Source organism: Taurulus bubalis (genome assembly GCF_910589615.1).
Source record: "Taurulus bubalis genome assembly, chromosome: 8".
Lineage (NCBI taxonomy): Eukaryota > Metazoa > Chordata > Actinopteri > Perciformes > Cottidae > Taurulus > Taurulus bubalis.
This window is the reverse complement of record NC_136596.1, coordinates 6,612,424-6,630,832: the sequence shown is the minus strand read 5'-3', so window position 1 is coordinate 6,630,832 and position 18,409 is coordinate 6,612,424. Positions and strand designations below refer to the sequence as shown.

Genomic DNA, 18,409 nt, shown 5'->3' with positions numbered 1-18,409 from the left:
ATGAAGGGTTTGCTTCTATGGAAACAAAAACAATAAAAAAAAGCTTTATTTTTGGTCTTTAGGTTCAGGTTGTGTGACATGGAGCCAGACAAGGACCTAAACCCCGACACGGACGATCTTCCACTCCGAGCCAATACTAACCACATACTTGTCAGACATTATGTGCTGGACCTGACGGTTCATTTCGACAGGAACGTCATCAGCGGCAGCGTCGTTCTGTTCCTGGAGCCTTGCTCTGGATCGGGGGCCGCGGCTGAGGATGACCCTGGAGCTGGAGCTGGGACTAAAGAGGCCGGGGGGAGACAGGTTGGGTTTGTGTGTGGATCTCACGACGTGGATGAAGAAGGCCTTGGGGAGACGCCAACAACGACGGAGAAGAAGCTCGGTGGCATTGGGTTGGCGCAGACTGCAGCCGAAGCCGAAAATATTCAGTCTTCACATTCGTGGGAAACCACCAGCGACGGTGATTTCACCTTATTTCTGGACTGCTGTGACCTCGACGTGTCAAAGGTGGAGGAGGTGGACGTCGCTTCCGTGTCGGCCACGTCTCTCCTCCTGCCGTCCGAGAGGTCCGGTGTCAGTTCAGCGAGCCCTCAAGCCGCTTTCATTCAGAATCTTATCGCCATGCCCTCGAGCCGATGGAGGCCGAAGCAGCAGCTCTTCTCGCAGTGCAGCCGGGCCATTGGTGCTCAAGGTGGCGGCTCGCTGCATTTTCACAGAGACCGATGGAGCTTGCAGGTGAGGAAGAAGGGTGTTGCGTCACCTCAGGAGTTCCCCCGTGCTCTCAGGATCTGCTATGAGACGAGGCCAGCAGGAGGCTCAGTGAGGTGGACCAAAGACCAGGACAACAGGTTTGTCCATTTTGTGGTTTCACTTGATGAGACTACCTCTTTAAATACTTTGAAAACTGGTGGCACATCTGCTCTGATATCTGCTACTCGAATGACAGTGTAATATTGAGCCTGCCACGTTAGACCAGATTAGAGACGAGAATATCGGTTAATTAATTCACACAAACCCGCTTCGGGCGATTTATATTCTGTTCCATGTGTCGACGCTTCACGTGTATATGTGTGTGTTTGGTGGATCCTTTGAGAATTGCATGAGGGTTGTTTATAGTTTACCATTGTTTACCCTTCCAGGGTGTGTGTTTACACTGCCGGTTCTCCCATCAACAACAGAGCACTCTTCCCCTGCCAGGAGCCGCCTGTTGCCATGTCAACGTGGCAGGCAACAGTACGGGCCCCCAGTGAGTGTGTGGTTTTGATGAGCGGGGAGGAGCCCGCTGTACCTATTGAGGACGCGGACACACGTAAGACGTTATGACTGTAGGCCAAAATCCCACATTTGCTCTCCTTCTGAAAACATGAACGACTTCCTATCTGTCTCGACCGTTGATTTGAAAATATGGCTTAGTGATAAGTGACTATTTGTTCAATAATAAAAGTACATTTTCCTGAAATATTTAGTTTTTCTGCCTTTTTCTGTTCCATGCAAAAGGTGAAAATAAGTAATTTTGGTATTATTGGAATCTGAACTTCAGTATTGTAGAGGCACTGATATAGAAACATTTCAAAGAAGACTTGTTTTACTTTGAAACAAGTTTTCCCTCAGATATAATTCAAATAGGTAAGGTGTGTTGTGCTCATTGGCATCTGTTGCAACCAAACAAAAATGAAAAATAAAAATGATGGGTCAACTTCCTGTGTAGGGGGCAGTAACAATAACACTAGAGACTTGCTATAAAAATGTGGATGAGATGACTGCAGCTGTACATGTTGTTGACAACTGATTTAAGAGAGTTAAAAATGAAATCCTTTATATGATTGACATGAAAATGTTAACTGCGTCCAGTGACCAGTACTTAGATCTGTGTCGTTTGACGAGTCGGCATGAGGGAAATGGATTGGCTAGGTTGGAATAACAAGATGTAAGAATAACACGTCTTCAGACCAGTCAAGTGAAACAAAATGGCATTTCAGTCAATGTTTCCTTCGTTCTCTGCCTGTTTTCCTCCCCATTTCCCCACCTTTTGACATTTTCATCCTTTCTCTCTTACCCTCCCTCTACTCTCCGCAGGCTCCTTAATCTGGAATTACTACGTCACTATGCCCATGCCCGCCTCCACCTTCACCTTGGCAGTGGGCCACTGGCGCCAAGTCACAGCAGAAAATCCCCCGGCATTGGAAAGACTCGTGAGGGACAAGACGGATTGTGGTGAGGCGGCCAAACTCTGGGCCGCACCTGGGGAACGGGCCCAGGCTGACCTTATGTCTGGACCGAGCTCCATCAGTGAAGTAGTAAAGGGCTCTCCACTCAAGACTGGCAGGTATTTTATTATTTGTTCTTTATGTGTTCTTTTCTTCCTCCGCCTCCTCTCCAGACTGTTATTAACCCAAGTCTGGCCCTTCAACATTCCAGGGTAAAACTTTCCTTTCGCCATACCAAAAATGGTGCAGGTGATGGATAGGGTGCAGTACTCAATCAGCTTTTTTATGACGAGTACATTACAGCTTGTACTATATACTACATTGGGTTCAGTGCCCAGCAGTCATGATCTTTGGAGACCAAAAGAGTAACATAAAGTACATCAATTGTACGGAGGTCGAGGATATACAGTGCAGGCTGGGGCATTGGAGAGGGCTGGCCTGCTGTGGGCACGGTTGGGCTGGGGTCTCCCTCTCCACTGGCTGGCAGGTCTGCCAGTGGTTTCCAGTAATCCCCCTCCTCCCCTCATGGTTTTCCTCCAGCAGCAGCCCAGCTGTAGCCTGCTGCAGGCCCCAGGAATCTCCCACTACAAGGAAGGCCTTTATTTTCAGTGAATGGCTGGAAGGAAACTTGGATGTCGCTCAGAACCTTTGGAACGGCTCTGATGCTGAGGATGGAGGGAGTGCTGGATATTGGATTTAGAGTGAGATTGCATGTCGGCGAGATATTTTTGGGATCGCCTTTGTGACGTATGTGTTCCATATTTCCACTGCTTTCATTTCCATGCTTATGGCACAGAGCGACGGGACACCTGGTGCCATATTTGGTTCCCCAACTCGAGAGCTGTATGTAATCTCAATAACGAAAGTCATTAAATTGTCGTTATTAACCTTGGATTACATTTTGTAATCTGCTACAGCGGAGACCAGATCACCCACTCAGACTCTGCAATCTGTAACTCTTCGCTTGAGGATGAGGGGCTCTCTGAAACTGATTATTCAGGCATGGCGAATGACGGCATCCCTTGTTCCCATGACGACTACCCTTGCCGATTTACTGAGCAGTCGACTAGGTCCCAGCGGGTGATTCCACACCGTGTGTTTGGACCCGTCTGCTTGCTGCAGAAAGCCCAGGTGGAGTTTTGACAAAGAGACACTGAGGCTAATTATATCTTGTACGATTAAAAGAGACAGTTAGCGTCAGTTCATGTTCGTATCATCATGCCAGCGGTTTTCACTTGCCATCTCTTGGAAGAATGGTAAAGGTACGAGACTGTAATCTCACGAGGGCCACTTAAAACATTCCTCATACTCTAAATGGACATTTCTAGCTTAAATAGCATGAATATGATTTGTATTAAATTAAAGGATTTTGCACGTTTAGTTAATTCTGAGCTGATGATTCTTGTTAAATGAGTGACGAAACATTTGGAACAAACAATAGGTGCAGTTGCCTTTGTCTTGATACTAGATATCCTCTCACCTGGAGCACATAGGACCAACATTGACATACACAATGCATATATGAAAAAGCAAATACACTTACAGACAAACTGTTCAACAACTTGCAAGTGTATAGTTGCCAGTTGTTTTGAGAAACGTGTTGCCTTCTTGCAGATTGGAGTCCTACAGCTTTTGCCGCGATGTCTGGCTGCAGCCCACGCCGTTTTGGGGGTCCACCCTTTCCCCCGCCTTGATGTTCTCATCGTTCCAGCAGGGTTCTCCAGTCTGGGCATGGCCAGGTAATGATACCTGGGTCTTTGGCGGAATGATGTAATGTGTTAACCATGCAAAACTGCTGGAAAGAGCAAAGGGTAAAGAAGTAAGAAAGCACAAGAAAACTAGTTGAATAAGGAATTATAGGTAAATAATTCAAATAAAAAAAAGTATAACATTTTACTTGCAATTATTGCTTTTTCGACCATTTGTTGGCAGCAGAAAAAACCCTGGAAAGATATCACTTTTAAGTTGATTTGACAAATAATTGCTTTTTTTTACACATCCAGCAGATACAGAGCGACATTCAAATTCGTTTTGGGGTTAAGTGGTTAAGTGCCACCTTACTGTAAGTCCAATATTCACTCCCCCTTTAGCTCCGTTTTGGTCTCCACCAACTCCAGAGGGAAATATCTGGCTCATAACTGCTAACTTGCTTGGGAGTTTGTCGACAGTGGGTTCTTACAGTTTTGTTTTCTGCGACAGCCGCTGGATGAGAGCTGTAAGAGTGAACCAAAACAGGCCATAAAACCAAAATAATTAGCTGAACGGTGCTAAAACACTCCATAAGGGTGGTAATTATCTATACTTATTACCATTGTGAATAATAAATATCGCAGCTTTAAAGTTCTTCAGTCGCGGTGTAGTATTTTTTTACTATATTCTGCTGTCATTTTAAGGCCAATGTTTGAACAATCATTTACAATCTAGTTGTAAATAAACAGAACATCAAAGATTTTCCACAACAAAGTCAGCACTTTGTTATTTTTTTCAACTTTATCCTGCTGCTACTGGTTTGGTTCTTCAAGTGAAACGTTTTCTGGTTTGCATGATTAATGACATACTTCACATTTCCACACCCTCTCACTCGGTCTCAATCTTCTTCGAGGAGATCTTCCACATTGGAATTCTTTACCGAATTAGTCCAACTCCCTCCAAACTCTGTTCAGTCACTTGTCATCCCTCCTTTAGTTCCAATATAACTGCTTTCAACACTCGTCCCAGCTACTAGCATGTCCGTGTGTTTCCGTGGTGAGTTTAAGACTGAATGCTGCCACAAGTGATCTATTTTGTTCCAGCATAAAAAGTAACAATAAAACACTTAAGCAGTACTAGGTTGAAGCGAGACAAAATGCAAACGTATATAAGGTGGCAGACAAAGGAACCGTCAGCCTCTACTTAAATCCTTTTCTTCTGTACACCGTCCCTGTCTTCTTTCATTCTCCCATCATTTACCCACTACTTTTCATAGTTTTTTGGTTCTCTCCCATCCTCCTTTCCTCATCCCGTTTCCAAAACTCACCACCTCTTTCATCCCTCATCCTTTTTCCCCATCACCATCGCCATCCCCTCTCCTCTAAACTTGCTCACATTTGTTTTTACATTTGACCCATAAAGTGGACACAACATTTTCCTCGCCTCCTCCAAACATAACATGGTTCTTCCCTCTTCTTCTTTTAATTTCTTCCACCCCAAGATCCTGATCCTCTTGATGAGATAAATGGCTAACGTCTAGGCACAGCTTCATTCACTCAGCTACTCGGTCAATAGTCTGCTGTATTATATATTTTACCAGCAGAGATTCCAGGTGCTCTGCAGACTCTCTGCTCCCCACTAGACATGTGTATATTTACGTTTGTGTGTTGGTGTGCAGTTTAAACGGAGGTCCAGGGGCCGATGGGTGGGTGCAAAGCCACTGAATGACAGATTCATTGTCCTATGCACTAGAAATAATTCTGCTCTCTGTATTCCTTTGTTCCCTCTTTAGCTCCCGTCTCCTCAACTTTTCATATTCGTCCACCTTTTATTACTTTTCTCTCCCCTGTTTTATTTGATCCTTCTTCCCTTGAAATCGGTAGTGTCCTGTTTCCGTCACTCCTTCTTCGCCCTCCACTGTCTCTCATTTTCCTCTTTTCATCTCCTGACTTTCTGTTTCTCTTTGTTTTGCCGTCCTCTCCGCGTCTCTGTACTGTCGATCACTCTCCTGTCTGGCCTCTAGCATTCTACAATAGTGATAGTTTCCCTGGAAATCAAGTTTTATATTTTCTCTACTTTCAGCTGGCAAATATATGGTATGCTTGACGATATGGCTGATTGCCAGCCGGTAGTCATATGAATGAAGTTAAAATTGGAAATTGAAGCAAAATAAAGACCATCAATGACTGGCCTTTTTCTATTTTTAATATATTGTGTTGATAAAGTAAAGTGATTAGGGTGGTCAGTGAACGTTGTCCCTGTGTCTGCGGTCTGAAACCACAGTCTCTCTTTTTCTCCGTCTGTCTTTCTCCTCTCCCCCAGCGGCCTCCCTCGAGAAAAGTGCCCCAGACAGGATATGAGCTCATATCTGAATATGTATTCTGTGTGAATTTCTGACATTACAGCCAGGAGGAGATATTTTGAAGGACAGAGGACGACAAGTTCTCAACTTTGCATTCTTCTGTTGACTACTTCACCCAAAGAGTGCTCTTTGATCTGCGGAAAGTCTCTCCCCTCATCTTGTGAAAATCTGTCTCCGTGCTGTATTTATTTTGAACGGGCATCAAGGGCTAACACTGAGGCTGTTCTGCTGTGGCTGGTGCCTGATGGATGTTTTCTTTCCTTTATGAAGATAGCTCCCAGGCACTTATCCCTCCTGGCCTGGCTGCTTAGACTCCAGTTAGCTGCAGATGACAGAGAAGAGATTTAAGGCCTTCATTAAGCTTCAGACAGCACCTGCACTGACTCCTTATAAAACTCTGCATGGGTCTCAACCCAGTGTCAACTCACTGCATCCTCCCCTCAGTGCGGGTGGTGCGCCGGTCCTGCGTGTCTCCGCACTTAACCACAGAGTCGTGCCATGAGTAGGCGGGGAGGTCAACCGAAATGGAAGCGGAGATTGAGATGGAGATGAGAGAGAGAGATGAAGAGGGCAAAGGCGGGGTTCGCGACAGGCCAGCGGACCCCCAGGATGTGGGAGAGGATGTGTGGATTATTCCCAGCAACAAAAGCCATTAGCGCCTGGAAGGACTTCAGAGACTGGCGCTATTTAATCTAGAGATTGGGAGGTATGTGGGCCCCAGTGCTTGGGACCAAGCCAAGCGTAGTTTGTGTGCAGTGCCTCAGAAGAAACAGCAGGAGTGGAGGGGCTATAGGACAGGGAGCTGTGGCAAGGAGGCATGAAGCTGTTACAGCGGGGTACACAGAAGGGAGGGCAGAGGCAAAAACAGGGGAGGATTCGCAATGGCATGAAGTTTTAATTCTGAGATACGGAGCGGGAGGGCAGGAAACCGAAGATTAAGGAGTCAAGTAAAGGCAGGTCTGCATTGTGCACCCACAGGGCTTTCTGACACATGCACACACACACACACACACACACACATGACTCTGAGGCCGACCTAGGTGTCTGAGATAGGCGGAAACACAACACCGTATGAAAGAGTTGCCGTCCTTTAACTCCTTAAAGGTGCTATATACCGCGCAGCTAACGGCGCGAACAGAGCAAACTACGGCAAAAATGCTGGCGAAGCAAATAGTGTTTACCTGATGGCTCGACTGTGTCAACAAAGTAAGGAGAAGCTCAGATTAAAACACGCACAGGGAGAGCAACTTCCTTCTCTTCCCAGGTTTACATTACACTGTATTCCTCCACTTTGTCTTTACAGGGATGACTTTAATGCTCTGAATCCTATATTTTGCAGCTTCAAAGTTACTTCTGTTTCCAGTCCGTATCAAAAAGCTCATTGTTTTAAATGTAAGGGTTTGAACAACATGGGAATGTTACGAACCAAATTCTAATGAATGGTAGGTGGTAATTACGAGGCCCGATTTGTCATTTGTGTTTGTGTGTATGTGCATTCGTACATCTGTGTCTTTATTTTTACGTGCCTTAGCGCATACTTTTTCTTTCTCTTTCTTTTTTTTTTAATTTGGATGCGTAATCTCCACATCGCATCTCAATCACGTCATTTGGTTCCGACTGGGAGTGACAGGAAGGGCACAGCATTTCCTCCCGTTCTTTGAAGCCGAGGTCTGTGTGGCCCAGAGCGCAGGCTGGACTTGTACGACTAATCAGAGATAAGTGTGTTTGCAGCGTGCCCAAATGAAGACATGGCTGACGTCCCCGAGAGAGCGCCCCCCCCCCCCCCCCCCCCACCCCCACACATACATTTTGTTGAGAAATGTGTTGAAACAGGCCCTGTAGGAGTGCGGATGATGTGGGATTTGTTTTTCTTCACTGTAGACAGGCAGATTCCTGTGCTTGTGTTTGTATGAATGCGTGTATTGTTCAAATAAGTAGGGTGTAAGGATGTGTATTTAGAGCAATGGGATGACGTCAGAGTAATGCCTCATGTCATTGCTTTTTTTCTCTGGGGATAATTAAGTTAACTTTTTTTGGGCGTTTGTGTTATCCTTTTGTTATAGTTGTGATTGAACCAGTCAGATCGATGCGTAATCCTTTGTTTTAGTTTTTTTTGAGGGCCGCCCCACACCGCTTAATGGTGGGCTCCGATAAACCCCACACATGCATACTTAAACATATCCATCTATCAACACGTGTCGTTGCACTTTTATTACGAGCTTCCTTTTATTATCGCTGTTTTTCTTTTTCTTCTTGCAGAATAACACAAAGACATTGCACAAGCAGGCTTCATTGCCAAAGTAGTTTTTATATATATTTTTTTTATACACATCATTTCCCCCGATGTTACAATTCTCATCCTCCCGTGTTTTGCGTAAAACGAAGAAAAAGAAACAACAACTCTCCCACCGGGGGTGGTTGCCCGAAGAAATGGGAAGAAAAAGAATCAAGTAGTTAAACTGCTTGTTCCTTTTGCAGTGCAGCCAAACTAGGCAGCCATATAACTGTCACAGGCGCTAGGTAAAAGTTATGACTGGTGTATACCTCTTGACCTTTCTAAGTGGCACTGGAGGATTTTCAGCCTGACTTCAGTTGACTGCATTGTTTGTTTATGAGCTTGCAGGAAGTTACATCGGCCATTGGTCCCTGTTGGGAGGAAGTAGGGAGCTGGAGTGCCGGGGGTTGGAGCTCGTACCCTGCAGGGTAATCCCCCGTTGCCCTTGAGCTCTTTAGTGTACCACCTGAGCTCTTATTCATGTTTTATGGGACCAGACCGGTGTTTTTGCACGTTTTAACCCATTAACTAGAAATCACATATTCTTCACATTACTGCAGACCATTTCCCATAGCATAGCACATGCTTTTTGAAACAATGGGGTTCATTAATGTCAGTATGGAAGTAGTTGTTGTTACCTAATGTCATTCCCACATGTTAATGCAGCTGCCAAAGAGCTATTATTTCAGGCAACCTTTTTAATGCAAGCGACATCCAGGTATGCTAATTGTTAGTTGTTTCCAACAACAAAGGCTATGAATTTGATGACAGCCGACTCTCAACCATGCACTAATAACATACATTTGCAATGAGACAGTTGAAATAACGGATTTAGTAATGTGTAGTTTCTTCAAACCTGCATAGTGTTCAGTAATAATGGGATTACAGAACCAACAGCTTTTAAAAGATAAGATGAAGCTGATCATTAAGGTGATGAACATGAAACATGAACAAACATGAACTTAAAATTAAATATAATAACAGATTTTGAAGACTAGATGTTCATTTCAACCTTCCCAAGTTAATAACATGAGTCTCACTCTTATATCTTATTGGCCATGATTCCCCATCACTTTGCACCCTTACTGAATTTTGCCTCCTGCCTCCTTGTTGACTCTCTTTTTCTCTACTCCTCCTTACTTTCCTTCCCAGTCCTCCCACCGATTGTCCTCCCCTCTTCCTCCTGACGTCCCAGTGGATTTCTTGCCTTTCTGCTCTCCCCTGCAGTTTAATTTATGAAGTAACCCTAGAAGTGTGCGACACAGACCTGCTCTTTCAGGAGGCAGTTGGGGGGGGGGGGGGGGGGTCGCATTTTTTGGCTCGGAAGACAGCTGTTAATCAAATAGTCAAGGATGAGGTGTTTCTTTCTTCCCACCTTTAGTGGATCTCCCTCTTTTCCATCGCCACACAAAAGAGCGTGGCGAGTTGAAAAGGCAGCTCTGCATGCCTGCACCTGGACAGAAGGGAGAGGGAGTGTCCTGTGAACACTTTTTAAAGTGATTGCAAGTAGTTGAGATTTTTAGGTGACGTTTTTTTTTCTCCCGTGTAGCCCTTGTTACTCCTGCCGAACACACACGGTGGCAGCCCCGAAACCCCACAAGCGTTCCATCTCTTCTAGCTTCCCTCGCCTCTTTTTCTCAGTCAGACCTTCCTCTGTGCTCTTAATGAAGATAGCAGGGGCCAGTTTAGCAAATGTTTTGTTATTGAAGGAGCATTCCTTTCTAGTTATCTTGGGCCTCTCAACTTCCTCTCTCTATCTCGGTGTAGGTTTACCTGCTCTGCTACCGAATAAAACTCTTGCACGACTTGACAGGAGAGGGTAATACTGTACATTTAGTTGTGAACATGCAATTACTTCCACACAAGAATAGTTTATATTAATGCGCAGCATTGTGCAAAACTAACCACTGTATGTGTCATGTTTTTTCCCTAGGTGCCATATGAGCTTCCACTGTCATCAATGGTTTGTGAGTGATAGTGCGTTGCTTTGAACTGCCCTCAGATGTGAACCTGCTGGCAACAGCTGGCAAATCGTACTACATTTAACAGTAACACAGGCGCACTGTGCCATAACTCTGGATTAGAGGCTGTGGCAAGACGGGCCTGTCACTGCAAACCCGTTCTACTAACTAATGAATGAGTCCAGAGGACCCATTCCCTGGAGTGATGGATGGGACCATTGTATGGCGTAGGGGACACTGCTGCTGCTCTTGGTGTGCATCCTGGGGCGTGTGTGATAGTGGAACCTAGGAGGCTGGGGGTTATTTCATTTGTCTGTGCAAAGCCAGACGGCTTAATGTCCGTGGGACCTCTGCGCTGAACCGGCCAAAATGAGATATTTGAAGCAAAGTGCTGTGAAATGCTCGGTGGTAATGCTTCCGATGTCTGGATTTGCTTTTAGCCTTGGGGAGAGAGCTGTGTTCCAAGCTGCTCAGCTTTTGAAATGGGCTGCTTTTAGCCACTCCAGCGACTTGCCTCCATGGATGGCAGTGTCGATCTGTCACTGTCGGTTGGTCAATCCTGAAATATCATATACGTAACAACTATGAAATGGATTTAGTTAAAATCTTGTACAGACATTAATGGCACTTTAGAGAATGAATCTTAATAACTTTGCTGATCCCCTGGCTTTTCTAGAGTGCCACCAGAAGGTCAAAGTTTTCATTATAGCCTCCCGCCTCAAACCTCTGTATTAAAGACAGGCACATTTCCCTTTTGATCTCGCCTTTATCCATCTTTCCATTCTGTCAAACACTTCTTGTATAGCCCTGCTCTAATGAGTGGTCTCACTTTACATCTCCGTATTGTCTCGTTCTCTCAACTTACATAAAAGAGACAAGTTGTCTATTTATTACCCCACAGGCAAAAAATGTCTCAAATTATAATCCTGTGAAATACATTTGTCTGGTCTTTTTCAATGAGACGGAAGTGGAAGCCAAAATATTGTTCTGAGTGCTGTATGGTGAGTGATGGGGTTTGCATGAAAATAGCAGTGATTCAGGAATGTGAGTTATGTCATGTAAATGTCCTGTTGACACCTGCCTGAGGCTGATTGACAGGGGCTTGTTGTGGCCAGATGAACTCATTCTGCACTGCATTAGCGTGCGTTTAAGGCCCAAAAGCACTGGAAGCGATAATTGACGCCCTTCAATTGATGGTCCTGTGGCGCACTGCAGGCATCGGATGTGAAATGCCAACAACACAGAACCAGCAGTATTTTAGGAAAATAACGCAATTTGGGCAACATTTGTATATAGATTCCCCCTAATCTTTTAACTTGATATACAAATACACTGTTTTACATCTACATACACACACACACGCACACAAACAAACTCTCAAGAACATTCCTTTGGCGTGACATCAGTTTTTGGACTTGGCAGTAAACATGGAACAAACTGCACTGTGGATTGTTTTACCGTTGAGAGATCAGATAGATTAGACATCTGCTATCACTTCCCAGCTGATACGGATTCAAAGTAGATTTGCCGAAAGTGTGTGTGTGTGGTGGGGGCGGGGGGATGTGCATGTCTGTGCTGGTTTATGTGGGGGCACCTTATACAGTTATTGCATCGTTGTGTGTGTGTGTGTGTGTGTGTGTGTGTGTGTGTGTGTGTGTGTGTGTGTGTGTGTGTGTGTGTGTGTGTGTACGCAGGCATTCTTGACCTCATCAGGCTTTGACCCACATGATCCCTTCAGTGTGATACAAACCTGCTTAGATGTATGCATGAATGGGCTTTTAAGATTAAGCACTTGACTACAACTAGAAAATTAAATCTAACCTTAAAACCTGGCATTTATTTGTTACGCGCCGGCGCTACAGCGCCTCATTTTCTCAAGACGTGAGCAGCAGATGACCTCGGATATCTTTTCTGCTATTTATTTTCAGGCTCTGATGCGATGCAGTGTATGTGGGTGGGGCGGCCCTCTGGGGGCCCCAGCCTGGCCCCTGTTCATATGATCAGGCCCTACATGGAGTGGCATTTGGCCTGGCCCTGTGGGGCCCCTTCTGGGAGCAGAGAGCTGATCTGCAGCCAGCCTGGAATGCCAGACATTTGAAGTCAGACTTGCGAAAAAGGAACGAAGGCTGGTAGGAGTTTGGTCAAATAGGCTCCTGTGTCTAAAATAGCCCACAGACTCTGCGCCAGAGGGAGGGAAAGGAGACAAAGCGCCTTTCCGTAAGCTGACATTAGGAAAGGCCGGCCCTCCAACCTTTTGCTTGAACACAAAAGAACAAAAATAGGCAAAGTTGATTGTGTGGCTTTGGTCACCTCCTCACCGTTCTGTCAATAAAAAGTGTGCCCAGAGCTGCACACCTATGCAGAAAAAACATGCAAACGTACGACGTGTGAAGCTTCACCAGGGATGCTGTAACAGCCTCTGTGTCACACTGGTTCAGCAGTTCAACAGTTATCACACCAGGGAGTTGACACTGCACTTGGGGAAAGAGAAAAGCTCATCACACAGAGTGACACAATAGAGGATCCTCTCTCTTTCTCCATAAGTATTTATCAGATCATCTTTTCATTCCCTTTATATGTGTAGTCATATTGTTCACAATATTTATATCTATGTTGTTGAATTTTCTCTCCTTCTTTACTTGTTTTTTTTTCTCTCTCTCTCTCTCATTTACACATACAGTGCACACTCAGCTCATCTTTTTTCTCTTCCCTCTGACAATATCCTCCCTCTGTCTCGTGGGGCTGTTTTACTGGTGTCCCAGCTATGAGCTTAGCTAGGGCTATGGATGTCAATTATAGGACTATGATAGGGCCCCTGCTGCATTATGCATGGAGGTGTCCCGCTGGGGAAAAAATGGCCTACAGCCAGGAACGATGGCTGGAGGGATGAATAATGGATGGAGAGATGGAGGAGCGAAACAGTATTGCAATCTCTGTTGCACCAAATTGAAGACTTGCCCTGACTCACACCTCTGAAATTCAAGGCCAAGTCACCCTGGGTGAGTCCGTGTCGGGAGGTGTTCTTGTGAAAGCACAGGAGGGCTTTAATGAGTATCTTATTTTGTGCGTTTGGACCCGATGATGTTCCTCCATCAGAAAGGTCACCTAAGGTCCATGTCTGTGCTACTAAATGCAGACAGCCTCATCAGGATCACTTTTGTTTATCGCCCCTGGATATGAATTCATAGCACTGTTTATAAGCTTTTACATATACAAACATATACAAATGTAGAGCGAATGTGCTTGTGCTTGTGTGCGAGTTTCTGAGCGTATTCATGCATAGTTTTATCCGAGCCTCAAGACAAACCACATGAAGGAAGTCAAGAAGAAAAAATATAATTGACAGCAGATATTACAATTCATGTTTGGCATCCACTTATATCTCAGATATTGTGATTCAGTTTACTTCATGCATTGCTCTTAAGAACAGAGCTAAGTAAGGACGAGTAGAGAGTATGTGTTTATTACACCCAAAGGGAAAAGAGAGATTACAAACGTTAAACACAGACATGTGACAGGAACAACTAATATTAGTTACTTTACTCTAAGGCAGGCCTGGCCAACCCGCGGCTCCCGAGCCGCATGCGGCTCTTTGCCTGGTTTCATGTGGCTCTTGCGTTCATATCGAAGTTTGTGTTTTTTTTTTTTTTTAATCTTTTTATTGATTTTGCAAATACTTTAGACCACTGGTGTCGAAATCAAGGCGCGACGGCTTGAAAGCCATGAAATCGCGGACCCGTTTTCAGTCATTTGCGGACCCGTTTTCAGTCATTTGCGGACCCGTTTTCAGTCTTTCGCGGACACGTTTTCAGTCCGTCAGGACGGTCATGGGCAAAAAAATAAAAAATCCTGTGCTTTTATTTTGAAGGGATTTTTTAATGCGGCAGAGTGCAATTTATTAAATTTCAGTCATATTGATGTCATGTGTTGTAACTCTGTTACGTTGTTCATTCTGGTCACATGACATCTATTGCTTCTGTCCATCCGGGGAGAGGGATCCTCCTCTGTTGCTCTCCTGAAGGGTTCTTCCTGTTTTCCCTGTGAAATGGTTTTTACTATCTTTATTTGGGGAGTTTTTCCTGATCTGATGTGAGGTCCCGGGACAGGATGTTATTTGTACAGATTGCACATTTTAATTTGTGATTTTGGGCTATATAAAATAAACTGAATTGAATTGAATATTCACACACTCCTCAATGCTGCGTTCACAACACACTTTACTTGCGTGAGTTTACACATCGGACTATTTGTGATAGTTCGCTTCATTCCCAACCTTTTTTTGTTATGTTCAAAAAGGCTGAAGTTATAACATTATTATGTGTGTTGTATTACCTTGTGTCCTTAAGAAGCACTTTTGGGTTTTTAATTGAGTGTGAAAGGGAATATTTCTGTTTGGCATACTGTGATACTATCTCAGGTTCAAACCTAGGTGCCATATTTTCATTAAATCAAATTGAGAAGTTGAAAATGTTCCTCGCTTTGGTCGCGGCTTGTCATTCAGGGGTGATGGTGGGTCCTGCAGCCAGATCAGTTAAACCACTGCCCCAGACCACATGCATGTTCTTAGAGTTATGTCCTTCTCAACTGTGACAAAAAAGCTTTGAACAAAGTTAATATAATAACGTGTGTTTAATCTTTGACTTTGTTATTTTCATCTGTTTTAAGTTTGATCTTTGATAGAGTAATGTTGGTTTCTTAACCCTAAATTAAATGGATTTATGTCGTAGTAACAGAGACATTTTAATTTTTGGCTCACGGGGGGGGGGGGGGGGAAATGTGGCTCTTTGCAGTAACACAGTAAAAAATGTGGCTCTTAGTCTCTGACTGGTTGGCCACCCCTGCTCTAAGGTGTCAGTGGACAAACGTATATCAAACATCCAATCTTTAAACATCAAATAATGTGTTGTCATCAATCAAATCTCAAACCAAAAAAAATCTGAAATGTTCACGTAAATGTTAATTAAATGGTCTAATTCAGAGCTTTAGTGAATCATTTGTTTTGTGAGTCACATTTGCATTTGCAAAACATAGAATTTGGAAGCCAGTATTTGCTTAGAGATTAATGTCTAATACCTTATTTCAAAACAGCCCAGACGCTGTTGATTGTTCATCAGGGACAAACATTCCTCCCCACCGCAGATTCAGACCAACAGTGGAGAAGAAAGGTGTATCCATATGTGCAGGTGCTACATATGCACGCATGTGTTTTCATGCATGTGTCCCTGACAGGTCCCCGATGTTTACTAATGTCATTCGGTGCATCAGTGAATGTGAAAGATGCTGTTGTTTATTCACCCTCACCAGGGTGGGATGACACTATTTATCACTGTAGTGATGGATTCCGCATCCCTCAGCGGAGCATGTGCAGGCGCCGTCTCTGAAAGGCTGTCTTTGTGTTTCACACTCACTCGCACACACAGACTCACTGCTGGAACTGACAACAAAGGCGTGCTTATCCAATTGTGGGGGAATAAGATTAGGCTACAAAGAAACTCATAAGGCTAATGTTAGCATCCCCTGCTCCAGCGAGAGCTTTTGTTTGTGTAATCAGGAAAAAACACAGGATTAGGTTTAGAGATGCTGTCGCGGAAATGATGCCCGTAAGACTCTTTTTGTATGATGTTGACATGTTCCTAAGTAGCCAAAGCCAATAGCCTGCCTTCTATCTGATACTACAATCCTCAGGGAAATACAGAACATTTGTGTTGCTCAGATATCCAATTTATTTTTCCTCCAAAATAGACTGTCTGGCAGACCCGGACTAACCTATGTCTTCACTCACTGTTTTCCTTCATAATTGACTTGTCACCATAATTAGGTTATGACAAGGAAAGAAAAAATAACTCTCCTGTCATCTGCTGTTTTAAGATGCTAATCTTTCCTTGACGAGAGCAGCTCATTTCTGTAGACTGTTAATCCAACAGGTGAAGTGGTTGTCGACTACTGTGTCTCTGCATAAGTAGAACCATTCTTTATGGCTTTTAGACATAAACACTGCATTGTGTGGTTTTATCACTACATGATGTTCACATGTAGTTAACATACCGAAGATAAAGACCTTTCTTCTGTGATAGAGGCATCTTTAACGTGTTGGACACAGGTGGTATGACCCTTTGAAACATACTTGTAGTTTGCCATAAATTCTCCCACCATTGTCGGGTCAATAGTGGCCTGGACACTTAAGATCCAGGGTGTGAGGGGAACTCTAGACAATCTGGTGTTGTTTTATGGACCAGGAGAGGGAGAGAGACCATTCATTAGCACCTCTGTGACCCTTCACCCATTCTTCTTTTGAAGAATGGCCCGCCTCTCACGCACAGTCGGCCCTAAGCCCCTCAGGGCGCACAGAGCTCGTTACATAAGACAGAAGTAAAGAAGGCCCCCGGAACAATCTTCAGCTATGACCTTGGCTTTGACAGAGCACTCCTATTGGTCCTGTTCTACCATTTCTGTCTCATGGTTAAAAATGGCATGTCCTGTATTCCTGTGTCGATGTGAAGCTGAGAGTCTACAGTGTTTCAGACAGATCCTGTCTATTATCACAATGAAATGTGTGGGATGTGTGGATGTGGTTCAAACTTAGGTATCCTTTGAGCAGTGAGCATGTCGGTTAGTCTCCATGGATGGAGTCCCAGCTTGAAGAACCTCAAAAGTGCCCGTCATGTCCTGGGCTCATTGATGGTACGGCTCTTCATGCACCTGCACCTTAAAGACCAACAGCCTGCTGAGCGCTGCCTAAGATTCAACACCAACCGTAGGGGCATTGCTTCCAGGTTGTTTGCTGCGACGAGAACAAACCGCTGCTCCAGATCAGTGCCGTGGGCATCCGCCCCCTTTTCCCCTCATGGCTTGTTACACCGACATGTTTGCATGCTCCTTGATGATCAGGGTAATGGGTTGTGCAGGGTGTCTGCTGCGTATGTTTAGGCCAAGTCTCTGGCAGTTCAGTTGTGTACTAAGTGGGTTTGGTGGGGCTCCCTACTTCTCTGCTCAGTGTAAAGCATGTTATGATTGGTCGACTACACTTTTTCAGTGGGTAATGTGTGCTCGTGATTGGAGGAGAGTATTATCATTGAGTCCAGTAAGGCAAGGCAAGTTAATTTGTATAGCACATTTGAACAACAAGGCGATTCAAAGTGCTTCACATAAAACCATTAAAAGCATCAAAACATAATGCAGAGAAAACAGGATTTAAAAACAGTTAAGAAGAGGCTAAATAAAAAATAAAAATGGAATAAAAGTTGCAGTGCAGTTTAAGAAATAAAATGCAGTAGTGAGATGCAGCGAATGAATCTGGATCAATTAAAGGCAACAGCAAACAGCGGTTGTTTATACAACCTGTGCTTATCCAACCAGCGTTACACTATTGTACCCTGAGGACAAATTAAATGTGGTGGTCCCTTAACTTTCACCTAGTGCCATCATCAAGTCAACATTTTGGTTCATCATATACTCTGGTTAATGACTAAGTACTTCCAAAACTAATGCCATTCCCATCAGCCCCAGCTGCATCTTTAGTTAGTTTCGTGCTAATTTACACATGCTAGCATGCAGAAGTAAGAGGATTTGCATGGGAAACATCAGCTTGCTAAACAACAGCATGTTAGCATTACCATTGTGAGCATGATGATGTCAGCATTTAGAGCACCCCTGTGCCTCACAGAGCCGCTAGCATGGCTGGAGACTTCTTACTCATTGTTTTATAGATATAGTTATTGTGAACAAAAGCTGCTAGAATCTCAAATATGTAACTCTTTTGTCCATTTGAAGAAAAACATCCGACATGTTGCAGAATTCCTTAAAAACCTTTCACTACACTATAATTTTTACCAGCAAACTGTACCCTAGATACTCATCTGAATGTGGTGTGGGCCGGGGCCAACTCTATTTCAGCAGCTCAGTGTTCTCTGCT

General features: G+C 44.3%; 1 protein-coding gene across 1 annotated transcript in view; it reads left to right on the top strand.

Annotated features, from left to right (window-relative positions):
- Positions 1-78: 78 nt before the first annotated feature.
- aopep (aminopeptidase O (putative)) overlaps positions 79-18,409 on the top strand; it is a gene marked incomplete at its 5' end in the record, with an annotated part of 65,140 nt that continues 46,809 nt past the window's right edge. Inside the window, 5 exons of the mRNA XM_079222733.1 lie at positions 79-851; positions 1,143-1,312; positions 2,080-2,329; positions 3,128-3,341; positions 3,825-3,949. Of these exons, the coding sequence (XP_079078859.1) occupies positions 79-851; positions 1,143-1,312; positions 2,080-2,329; positions 3,128-3,341; positions 3,825-3,949 (1,532 nt within the window). The remainder of the gene's footprint in view (positions 852-1,142; positions 1,313-2,079; positions 2,330-3,127; positions 3,342-3,824; positions 3,950-18,409) is intronic.